Source organism: Talpa europaea (genome assembly GCF_964194135.1).
Source record: "Talpa europaea genome assembly, chromosome: 1".
Lineage (NCBI taxonomy): Eukaryota > Metazoa > Chordata > Mammalia > Eulipotyphla > Talpidae > Talpa > Talpa europaea.
The window spans coordinates 157,347,589-157,359,405 of NC_140073.1; the positions used below are offsets into that span (position 1 = coordinate 157,347,589).

General features: G+C 69.8%; 2 protein-coding genes across 2 annotated transcripts; one reads left to right on the plus strand and one right to left on the minus strand.

Moving 5' to 3' along the window:
• Nucleotides 1-2,868: 2,868 nt before the first annotated feature.
• PRLH (prolactin releasing hormone) lies at nt 2,869-3,627 on the plus strand (the record flags this gene model as incomplete). The annotated part of the gene is made up of 2 exons (XM_084228133.1): nt 2,869-2,968; nt 3,446-3,627. 2 exons carry the CDS (start codon nt 2,869-2,871, stop codon nt 3,625-3,627), a joined length of 282 nt encoding a protein of 93 aa, XP_084084259.1.
• Nucleotides 3,628-6,279: 2,652 nt separating this feature from the next.
• RAB17 (RAB17, member RAS oncogene family) lies at nt 6,280-11,366 on the minus strand (the record flags this gene model as incomplete). The annotated part of the gene is made up of 5 exons (XM_084228143.1): nt 6,280-6,392; nt 6,543-6,636; nt 7,129-7,254; nt 7,977-8,128; nt 11,210-11,366. The coding sequence occupies 5 exons, from the start codon at nt 11,364-11,366 to the stop codon at nt 6,280-6,282; spliced, it is 642 nt and encodes a 213-aa protein (XP_084084269.1).
• Nucleotides 11,367-11,817: the final 451 nt, after the last annotated feature.

Sequence of the window (11,817 nt, forward strand, 5' to 3'; positions counted from 1 at the left end):
TGGAGCCTTTCTCCACACGAACGCCACGCGGGCCCGACCCTCCTGACGGCCGCAGAGGCCGCAGTGTCCTCCCCCGAAGACCGCCCAGGGCCTGACTCGCGGCGGCACCGCGTGCGACACGGCTTTTCAGACGTCAGCCCGGCTGGCGGGGGAGGAGCTTCAGATGTGCCGGGGTGTGAGGAAAAGCCGGGCCCGTGAAGCCCCTCTAGGCAGGAAGCTGATCAACGTGACGCCCCCATGTCAGTGCTGAGCCGATTAAAAGTGCCCGTGTGGACCGCCGGCTGCTGTCTTCATGGGCCCTCGGGCCAGCGTGAGCGCCATGAGTCAGGGGAAGGGAAGGGAGTCCTGACAATCCCCAGGGCGGACGCGGGCCCCTCGTGCCCGGACGGGGTGGCCTTTAGCCCCCGCTGCCGGCCTCGCTGCCCGGAGCAGGGGCAGGTGAGCGAGTGTGGTGCTGGCTCAGCGAGACGCGCCTGGGGTCGACACTGAGACCTCTGAGGGGTTTCTGTGGCCGGAAATCCCTGGGGACATAACCCCGCTTTGTTCCGTGTCATTTGGCTTTAAGTCGCCTGTGGGTGACATCGGGGGGCAGCAGTGAAGAGCGTCACGAGCAAGCACAGGTGCCCCCAGGGTTTCTGTCTCCAGGACCCCCAGCCTCCGGGGAGGGGACCTTGCTGTGCAGGTGCAAGTTCGGTGCGGCGCGCACCTCCCAGCCCACGCCGCGGCCTGGGCGAACGTGCTGGGCCGGAGCCGACCCTGGCTCTCCCTGCCTGAGACCGGGGCCCCAGGGAGGTGTGGGGGGACCCCGGGGCCGCGATCCCACCAGCCCCGGGGAGCCACTCCCCCAAGAACACAGAGGCGGGTGCAGCTGCGCATCCCCGGGCCAGACCTGCGCCAGGAACCAGCAGGCGGGTGGCAAGAGCCGCAACCAGCCTCCACCATGCCCCTCATGACGCTGGGTCCCCTGTGGGCGCCACCAGAGGCGGGGGTGGGGGGCAAAAAGGCAGTGGGGAGGAGGGGGACCAGGCTTCTCCTCCCCGCCAACGGAGGCCTCTGCGCCACGCCGGGTTGGGGCGGGGTGGAGCGACGCCGCCTCCCACAGCTGCCCTCTGACGCGGCCTGCCCACCCCGCCACGGAGCCGTGTGCCGGGGGGGGGGGGGGGGCGCCGCCCCACATGCACGTGCACACACGTGTGCTACATGGACGCACACATGTGCGCAGGTGGTGTCCACGTGTGTGCACACACGCACACATCCCTGCGGGGATGCCCACTGGCTCGGGGCTGGTCCTCAGCTTCCGTCGGCCCAGGTGCCCAGGGATGGGGCCCGCCCAGGGGACGGCGGTGTGGGGACCGCGGCCGCGGCTCTGCCGCCTGCCCTCGGCGAGGGAGACAGGGAGGTAATGTGTTTTCAAACCACTTGGCCCAAATGAGATTACACAGCCCGGGAGAGACACACGCTGCCGCCGGCGAGTCAAAAAAACGCAGGGGGAAGATGGTGTCCTAATGCGCCTTGGAGGCGAGCGGATATGGGGGGGCGGGGGACCCTGGGGGGTGGGCTGCTTCCTCCTTGGTCTATAAAAGGAGGAGCTGGCTCCCCAGGGTCACCGCCACCCTCAGGACCGGCCTCAGACACGGTGAGTAGCGCAGGCGCTGGGGCCCATCTCTGTGCACCCCCACGGGCGGGTTGGGGTTCTCCCGGGATACTTCTGCTCCAGCAGCCAGGGCCAGCCCTGAGCAAGGTGGGCAGGGCGCCCCCCGGGCTTTGGGGGTCTGAGGGCCACCCCGGCCCACCCTGCCCGGGGCTCAAGTGCTGTCCGCGGAGAAGACGAAAAGCAAGGGTGCCGCGTGACGCCTCTGGGAATGCGGCAGGGACCCCGGGACAGCGAGACCCCAGCGCCAGGAAAGCGCGTGCGGGGGCCGGGCCCGGCTGAGCCCCCACTGCCGCTGGCCCAGGGCGAGGAGCACAGGCGCCACGGGCCACGCCGTCTTCACTCTGCTGTCAGGGTGGTGTCTCGCCCCCTCTGAGTCTGGGGTCCCCCGGTGTGACACCCCAACAGGTCTCTTAACAGGAGGGGGGCATTTTAAGTGGCTCAGATGAAGAGCACCTTCTGTGAAACATCAATCTCCAAGTGCCAAGGGGGGGCTCCCCTACCGAGGCTGCAGCGAGGGGCACCCCCACACCACAGGGGCAGGTGGATTCTGGATGCCCGTTGTCCTCGCCCCCCCCCATAGCAGGCTCGTCCTGCCGTGTGACCTATTGCAGGCTCCTCTCTCGGACCCAGAGGGGACCTGGGGCGTGGGGCAGCCGGATGTCTTCCTCGGCAGGGCCCCCGGAGCCCCCTCAGGCCCCACCCCTGAGTCTGGTCCAGTCTCAGCACCCCGAAGCCCCATCACCCTCCACCTCTGCGCAACCCTGGGCTCCCGGGGCAGCTGCCCACAGCCTGGCCCCTCTGCCCTCCCCGAGTGTGGCGCACCCCCGCCGCCAGGAGCCTCCACACCCCCTGCTTCCGACACGGATGGACCGTCCCCCGACACCATGGCCCCTGGCCGCTAAGGTCCCCTCAAAATGTGACTGAGCCCGTCGGGCAGACACGGGCCCTTTGTTGGAGATGGGGTGCAGGGCGGGGCTCTGGGAGGATGTGGGGACAGGGACTGGCTGACGCGTGGCTGCTCGGTGCCAGGTCCCGGCCGGGCAGACGCAGGCACAGCGGGACGTGGCCGTGGACACACACACACTCGTGTGCACCGACACCCTCTCACAGCCCTGCACGCGCAGGTGCTCACAGGCCTGGCTCCCTCTGGCAGGGACACCCCACTCGCTCTACACGCCCTGGCCACACCCTCCCTGGAGCCAGGAGCCAGAGGGATGAAGGTGCCCGCGGCCTGGCTGCTGTGCCTGCTGCTCCTGGGCCTGGCCCTGCGGGGGAGCGCGAGCAGAGCCCCCCAGCACTCCATGGAGATCCGCAGTGAGTGTCCCCCCACCCTCTCCTGCCGCCCTGCCAAGTGCTTCAGGCTGCACCCAGGTCTCCAGGTGCTCCCCAGTGCCCCTGTGATCTGCTCCCCTGCTCCCAGCACCCCTGTTCCCCAGCTCCCCAGCTCCCTTGCTCCCGAGCACCCCTGCTTCCCACCTCCCTTATTCCGCAGCTCCCCAGCACCTCTGTTCCCCATCTCCCCTGCTTCCCAGGTCCCCTTCCTGGCACAGGGCTCCAGCCCCCTCTCACCCGGGGTGTGCCTGCTTCACCGTGACAATAGGGGTCCTCAGTGGAGTTCCTGTTTCCCCGAAGCCCCACCACCCAGAAATGGCTGGCAAGCTCTGGGCGCCCTCCCTCACTGGAGGGTCCAGTCGCTAGCTGAGAGCCACAGGGAGCACTGCCCCAGTGGGGGGCCCGGCGCCCCGGGGTGGGGGGGACAGCACCCTGCAGCCTCTCCCTCCCTCCCGCCAGCTCCTGACATCGACCCCGCCTGGTATGCGGGCCGCGGGATCAGGCCAGTGGGCCGCTTCGGCCGGAGAAGGGCAGCCGTGGGGCACGTCGCCAAGCCGGGCCTCCATCATCGTCGGGCTGGCTTCCCCCCCGCAGGGGGTGCTGAGTCCCCCCAGAACGGCGGACGGCCCAGCTCACCCTGAAGCACCTCCGGGAGCTTCCCTCAGCCCTCCGCTCCTCCACAGCCAGCTCCCCCCATCTTAATAAAAGCAGATAGCCTTGTTTAGATGTGTCTGCGTGGTGGCAACCGGGGGCCATTTGCCCTTGTGGGGTGTTAGCCAAGGACACCTGGAGCCGGAGGGCACCCAGCACTGAGCAGGGAGCTGGCCCCGTCCTTGGCCACCAGCGTCCCCAGCACCTTCCCCACGAGCTGCCCTGAACACTGCACAGGGCCGTGCAGGAGGCCCCGGCGGAGGGCAGCACCCAGCCCGCCTGCCCTGACGCCCAGAGGCCGAGTCGGGGGCTGCAGGTCACTTGTTGAACTTGGACCCCCCTCACCCCGGGGCCCCTGTGCTGCAGGTTCGATCTGGCGGGGGTGTCTCTGCGTCAAGGCTCCGCCATCCTTGCTTGGGCATCAGGGGTCGTGGGAGCCTCGCCCTGAACTCAGCCTCTGGTCCACGAAGGGCACCCAGGGCGGCGCCGCCATGTCCTTGCTGGGCCGGGGAAGGCGCTGCCCCTCCACGCCGCCCCCGGGCCCCCTGCTCGGGCCCCCTCTGCCCAGCGAGGGGGGCAGGTCTCCCCTCTGACACTCGAGCCCAAGGCCCGACGCCCAGCCTGCAGCTTCTCAGGAGCCCTGTCCAGCCACACGCAGAGTGCCCAGTGGCCAGGGCCGGGGCAGGCCTGGGGGACGCAGACCCCGCAGACGCTGTTCCAATCCACGGCCGGCCGGGCATGGCTCACCGGCCAGCAGAGGGGCCAGATCGCCGAGACCACCAGATGGGCTGTGCAGGGCAGGGTGTGGGGGGGCTGCCCCTCCTCCCCAGCCGCGGGGTGGCCAGAGGGACGGTGGAGGTGGGGCCTCCCCGGGACCCCCTGGGAGGCCCCCAGCCTCACCCCCGCAGGCTCTGAGAGGCTGAAATAAACAATCACAGAGGGAGCCGGGCTGCCCCAGGACAGGCCAGCGTCGGGCCGGCCCGAGACCACACGGCCCCTCAAAAAGTTAAGCATGAAGTTACCCAAACCCCATACCGTCCTTGGGTGGCCCCCGTGGACAGATGAAGGCTTCCAGCACACGAGAAAGTTCCAAATACGCTGACAACCCCCCCCCACCCGGGCACCGCGCTCCACAACGCCCCTCCCTGCTCCCTCCTGGCCCTGCCCCGCTGGGACGGGGTCTCTCTCGGCAACCCCACCCCCATATTTCAGTCTGCTCCCCAGTTAAGGACAATCTCCTACAAACCCCTATCAAGCCCAAAACATGCCGTAATCACGCCGCGTTATCCAGTTTTTAGTTTAGACTCACAATCCCCCAACTGTGGCAGAAAGTCTCAGCTAAGTTCCTGGTCTTGGTGAGTTGTTCTAGTTGCTTCTCTTTTGTCCCCGATCTTTTTATTTTGTCGTGAGATTACGTGACCAGCACGCAGACGTGCTCTTGCCCTGCGATCCCAGGGCGGGTGGGGGGGATCCCTGCTACCTCTCTCCCCTGCGGCCCGTGGCTGGCTCTGTCCCTGCAGCCATGTCACCGGAGCACAGGCGGGGGCATCCTGCCGTTGCCCACCAGACCCCAAAGCTGCATCCCTGCTCAGGCACCGGATCGGGCAGAGCCCAGGTGAGGAGTGTCTGTGATGGTTTATTTCAGCCTCTCAGAGCCTGCGGGGGTGTGGCCGGGGGCAGCCGCTCAGCCTGGCTCCCTGAGGGGTCTGCTGGCTGCAGGGAGGCGTGTCCAGGGAGCCCCGGCCCCAGCCCAGGGGGCGTGAGCAACAATTATTTTCTCGCAGCTCACTTTCTTGTGGGCTTCGGTTCCTTCTTTTTTCTTTTAGTTTGCTAACACGCTGGGTTAGAAGATGCCTCTGGGCGCCGTCAGCAGGTTGACGGAGCAAGGAAATGCCCCGGGACAGGGCAGAGCTGGCTCTCAGGGCCCAGGCCGCTTCGGGGAGCTCCCTGGCTGCCCCAGAACTGTGAGAGCAGGGGCCCGGCAGGCCCCAGCTGGGGCGAGGGGACACGCAGAGGCCACCACCCAGAGAGGGAGCGGCACCCAGGGAGCGAGGTCTTTGGTGGACACAGCCCGGGCGGCAGCCCCCAGGGAGGTCCTGGCCGAGGCCCGGCCCAGCATATGCGCCGACCGCCCCTGGCTCGCAAACGCACTGAAGACTGGGCTGTCGGGAGCAGTCTAATCCCGGAGAAGAGCTCCCGTGGCTCGGCCCACACCTGGGCACGGCCTACAGCCTGCAGACCACAGCCGGGCGCGATGGGCAGTGCCCAACCGCCAGCCACTCCCAACACCAGACTGGGCAGGCCAGCCGGGGAGGGCCCCGGTTTCTTCCTGGCGCTGCGCCTCCCCCGGGGCAGGTGGGCTCGGCCGCCCCCAGTCGTAAGGTGCTTCGGTCCCTGCTGCCCGCCGCCCGCTTCACCCGCATCTGGCAGCTGCTGACGGGGGCAGCCCAGGGAGGCTGTGGTGTCTGGGTGTCCGGAGCGGGCGACACCAGGGGGCCGGATGTGGCCATGGCTAAGGCTGCCGGCTCGGGGTCCTCCAGATTCAGGAGCAGGAAACGTGGAAGGAGAATCACAGCAGCCCCCCTCGCCAGGCCCGGCCAGGCCATGTCCGGGGATGCCCCACGCCCTTCCTGGGGCTGCTTCTAGTGGGCACAGCACTTGGCCTGCCCCGCTGGTCCCCCTCTCAGAGCCAGTGGTGCGTCCCCCGGGGATGTCCGGCCCTCCGTCCTCTCTTCTCTCCGCAGCAGCTCTCGGGCTGTGAGGGACAGGAGGAGGGAAGTCACCAACTCCCGGGGACCCCAATCCCGGACACAGCCCTGAGCCCTAAACATGGGCCCCAATGCCTGTGCCCCACATTGGGCCCAAGGGGCGGAGAAGACCCCACCCGGCTCCCGGCCTCACTCACCCACGCCGCTGAAGACCTCAGTCACCTGCTGGTCCAGCTTGGCCGAGGCCTCCATGAACAGCAGGCTCTTTCGCTCCGCAAAGTCCTTCCCCTCCTGAGGGACAGGCCGCAAGCTGCGCTCAGCCATCGAGGGGGACCCTGGACGCCGCTTCTTGCTCACGTGTATGTGCCACGTGTGGCTGAGGCTACCATTTTGGTCTGGGGGGTGTGTTTGTTTCTGGCCAGGGAGGTGGCCGCGAGGGCCGGTCCCCATCCCTGCGCGACCCTCCAGGACCCTCTGCTGCTCCGAGCCCGCCCCAACCTTCCTGCGGGCTGCACCGCCCAAGAAAGGGCCAACCTCAGCCCCCAAGGACAGCAGCATGGGAGCGTGTGCGAGCCCGTGGACATGTGTGACACGTGTCCGTGTCACGTGGGGGTGAATTGCGTGGCCGGGTGGGCGGCATGAGCGCTGGGCAGTCTGTGCACGCGCAGGGGACCCCCCATGATGCGGGGTGCCGGGGTGTGCGCCGCGCAGCAGGTACCAAGAGGGTGTTCAGGGTCTCAGGGCCGCGCCCATCTCCCCAGCCGGAAGCTCCCCGGAGCCCACCTGGAAGGAGACCTCCCGCTCCTGGTCCAGGTCCGCCTTGTTGCCGACCAGCATCACCACCACCTCCCCGGGCCGGAACTCCCGCTCCAGGTCCTGCAGCCACTGCTGGGCCTGATGGAAGGAATCCTGAGAAAAGGGAGGAAGAACCAGTGTGGACAGAGGTAGGGCAGGCGCCATCAGCTGCTGCAGGGGGAGACGCCGGGCTCATGGCCAGTGCATGTGGCCCTGCCCTGAGGACACCAGGGCTGCACTGTCCCTCTAGGGGGCCGCAGGTCTCTTTCTGGCCTCCGGTGGCCCAGGCCAGGCGTCAGCTCTTCCCGCCTGACCCGGCCCGGTAAGGTCCTGACCCCCCCCCCCCATGCCTTCCAAAGAGACAGGGCTCTGGAGGTGGGGAGCACCTTAGACCCTGATCCTGACTGCAGCGCCGGAGGGACCCTCGCACTCCTGCCCTCTCAGCCCGCGCCCTTGCTCGGCTGTGCACCCACCAGGGGCTGCTCTCTCCAGAAGCCCCTCCCCCCTTGCAGCGCCTCTGCCCTGCTCCGCCCCACCCCAACAGGCCCAATCTCTGCTTTCCTGCTCCTGCAGGGAGCCCTCCAGACCACACCGGCTCCGGTGCCCTCCCCCAGCCCTGGCACCTGCTCACTAGTGTCAGCGCCACATACTCTGCTGCCTCTGTCACGTCACCAGCCTGGAAGCAACGGCTGGCTCCCACTGAAATGCTCTCGGCTACTTGTCCTGGTTTGACCGTAAGGCTCCAACACAGGGGTCACTCCCCTGCGGAGCCCGTGCCCTGTGCAGGGTCAACGGAGGGCAGAGGCCTGGCAAGGGGCCGTGCCTGGGGCGCTCACCTTCCTGGCGATGTCGTACACCAGCAGCGCAGCGTTGGCGCCCCGGAAGTACAGGTGGCACACGCTGTGGTACTTCTCCTGGCCTGCTGTGTCCCAGATCTCCAGCTTGAGGGCGGCCGTACCCAGGTCCACCACCTTGGTGAAGAAGGCACCTGCAGCGAGCCAGAGATTCAGGGACCAGGTTTTTGCCCACGGGGACCCAAGGAGCTCTGGCTCCTCCTGCTTCCTTCCACCCTGTCCAGAAGTTTCCAGAAGCAGCAGAGCACCAGGGGTGTGAGGATGCCGGGGGGGGGGGGACCAGCTCACGGTGGCTCCCGGGCCTCTGGGTGCAGGGGCCTGGGGTCCACCATGCCTGTGGCTTCCAGAGACGCAGCTGAGCCCTGACACCCCGCCCCAGCGGCCCTTGCCACACCTGTCGCCCGGGGGTGCCCCATCACGCTACTCATCCCCCTAGTCTCTCCTGGCCCCTGAGCCCGCAGCCTCACCCAGGCCTCTCCGGCCAAGCCCCCTTTGCCACTGGCCCTCGGCGTGAATCCTTCAAACCTCCAGGGTCTGCAAGTCTCAGCCGGTGCCTCCCCGCCTGAGGCCCATGCACTGCCCTCACAGCCCCGGCGCAGGCGACTTCCATGGCTCCCTGCCGCCCGGGATGGCAGCACCTGGAGGCCGGGACACACGGGACACGGCTATGCGTCTGACACATTGGCCTTTGCTGGACGGTGTCCCCGAGCTTTGCTTTCCAAAGGGACATGATGTGGGAGTAGCTGCTGTTAACACAGCGTCCGGGTCTGTTACCGGGCCGGGGGGCCAGGGCAGCCCAGGCGGCTGGGTCAGCGGTGGGGGCCACACAGCTCCCTCCACCGCTGCCACCACGAGTCTGTCCTTGGGGCTGCAGCGCATGGCCAAGGGGGCCCGGCTGCGAAGCCAGAGGCCTGGCCTCCAGAGCAGGACTGGCGCGCCCGGCTCCCGGCCCACGCGCCGTGGCAAGAGCAGCAAAGTGAGGAGCGAGGCCGGCGAGCCCTGCCCTTGGCTGCGCGCTGCCCCGGCTCCCCGGCCAGAAGGTCGGGCGTCGTCCTGCCCTTCCTGCATTTCTATCACCTCAAATTGCATTTCCGCACGTGGACTTCGCGAATCTTAGAAGTCCCCACTGCCCGTGGCCTGTGGCCTGAAAGTCGATCCCTCTCCCCCAGGCCCGGTGTCTGGCGTGGTGGCCAGCGGCTGCGCTCGCGTGGACACAGGCCGGGCACCCCTCCAGGCCCCGAAGGGCCCAGACACTGTCCCCAAACACCCGCCCCAGACTCGCCTCCCAGGGTGGCCCAGCAGGCCGGGGCTCATGCGACCTTCACCACACCAGGACCCCTTGGCTCCACCCCGAAAAGGCCCCCACTTCTCCCCCCCACCCCGTGTTTGCAAGCCCACTGGCCGCTTCCCTCTGTCTTCACAGCAAAAGCCAGAAAATGATTAAAAGGTAAACCTCCAGGAGCTCTGCGGGGGGTGGGTAGGAGCCCAGCACAGAGCGGGGTGGGGAGCCACGCCCACCCCCGCCGGCCACGCCCACCCCGCCGGCCACGCCCACCCCGCCGGCCACGCCCACCCCGCCGGCCACGCCCACCCCGCCGGCCACGCCCAACGTCGCGTCACACCCACCAGCCACGCCCACTGTGTTGCCACGCCCCGCGCGCCCCCCCACCACGCCCCCTCCCCCCGCCCCGCCCCCGAGGGTGCCCCGGCCCTGAGCGGGGTTTGGGGGGTGCGGGGGGCTCCAGAGGCTGGGCCGCCAGGGTTAGGCAGCCCGGGGTAGGCCCTCGAGCCGCCCGAGGGCCCCTGGCCTTGCGCTGCGGCCTTAACAGACACGGGACAAAGTGGGGTGCGTTTGTCCGTCCACTGACCCCGCGGCCCCTGCTCACCTGGCGCCGGCAGACAGAGTCTGGGGGGACCCCCGGGCCCCCGAGCTCTCCGCAGGCACGCCCCGCGCTCTCCCGGCCGGGGCGGGGGTGGGGGTGGGGATGGGGGGGATGGGGGCGGGGGGGGTGGGGGCAGGGGGGCAGGAGCCGGTCCCCTCCGGCCCCCCCAGGCCTCCGGCGGGGTGCGGGGCCCGGGCCTTCCCCCCCGCCCGACGGACGCTGCCCGCAGCCTGTCCTGCCGCTCCCGCGCGTCCTGGCTGCTCCGGGCCGGCTGCCCACGCCCACCCCTGCCCCCCCCCCCCGCCCGGCCCACGCCCACCCCTGCCCCCCCGCCCACGCCCATCCCCGCCCCCCCCGCCCATGCCCATCCCCGCCCCCACGGCCCACGCCCACCTCTCCCCCCCCACGCCCATCCCCGCCCCCACAGCCCACGCCCACCCCTGCGACCCCAGCCCCCCCCCCCCGCCCGGCCCCCGCCCACCCCTGCCCCCCGCCCACGCCCACCCCTGCCCCCCCCCCGCCCATGCCCATCCCCGCCCCCACGGCCCAGGCCCACCCCGAGACCCCAGCCCCCCCCCCCCGCCCGGCCCACGCCCACCCCTGCCCCCCCCCCGCCCACGCCCATCCCCGCCCCCACGGCCCACGCCCACCCCTGCGATCCCAGCCCCCCCCACGCCCATCCCCGCCCACCCCCCCCACCACCCCCCCCCCCCCCCGCGGCCATGCTGCCAGGCTCCCGGGGCGACCCGGCAGCGTCGGACCCAGGCGCCCCCCACCGGGCCTGCCCTGGACGCCACAACCCGGCCTGGGCCAGCCCATACTGACCCGGGAGTGCGGACCCCCAGGAGGGTCCCTGGGACTCCCCCCCAGCTGCGGTGTCTTGGGCTGCCTCCCTGAGGGGACCTCACCGGGCCAGCCGCGCCCCCACTCCCAGGATGTTGGGGACGGAGGAGTAGGCCGGAGAGGGCCTCACTCCCCACCTGAAGGCCTCCCGGGACACCCCAGTCCCTCCTCCCCGAGCCCAGGAGAAGCATCCAGGGGCCAGAGCAGACCCTTCCCCGGCCCCCCGCGCGTGGGCCCGTCCGCGCTGACTCACTGCGGGTCCCGCAGGCCCTGCTTGGCACCCCCACCTCCTTAACCTTCCCAGCCCCGAGGTGGGCTGCGGGGGGCGTGTGGACCCACACTGCCACCCCGGCTGAGCAAAGCCCACCCCAGCTGGGTCTGTGAGCTGCCCGGGCCGCTGCCGCCGCAGTGGGCACAGCGGGGGCCCCACCACCCTGTGCCCGTGCGGCCCACGCCCGGCTTCTGCGCTCACAGGCCCATGGCACTCACATCCCACGGTGGGCAGGACGCTCTTGAAGTCATTCTTCACGTAGCGGAGGGCCAGGCTGGACTTGCCCACGGAGCCGCTTCCCAGGAGGACCAGCTTGGCCACGCGAGGCTGGCCAAGGGCAGCCCCAGCTTGGAGGGTCCCATCCGCCTGCGCCATGCCCTGCAAAAGGACGAGGCGCTGGTTCCGGCCCCAGCCTGCTCACCCCGGGCACCCCCCCCCACCGTGGGGCGGAGAGACCCAAGGGAACCGAGCTCCAGGCCGGAGGCCCCCAAAAGCTGCCGAGGGAGTAGATGTCTGATGTCCCCACGGGGAGAAAAGGAAGAAACAGGGATTAGGTGCGGGCGGAGGGGCTTGGAGCTGACAGAGAGCGGGGCTGGCAGAATGTCAGTGGATCCCCCCAGCAGGCTCACGCTCGCCCCCAACTAGGACGCGCATCTGGACGGTGCTGGGAAATGACAGCCTTGAAGAAAGGCCTGTCCGAGGTGGCGCCCACCAGCTAGTAGCGGCTCCAGCGCCACCGCCTCGGGCGCCTGCTTGCACAAGCCGGGACTCGGATGGCGGTGCAGGATGGCAGCAGGAGAGGGAGCGCCAGCGACGCTTCCCCGGA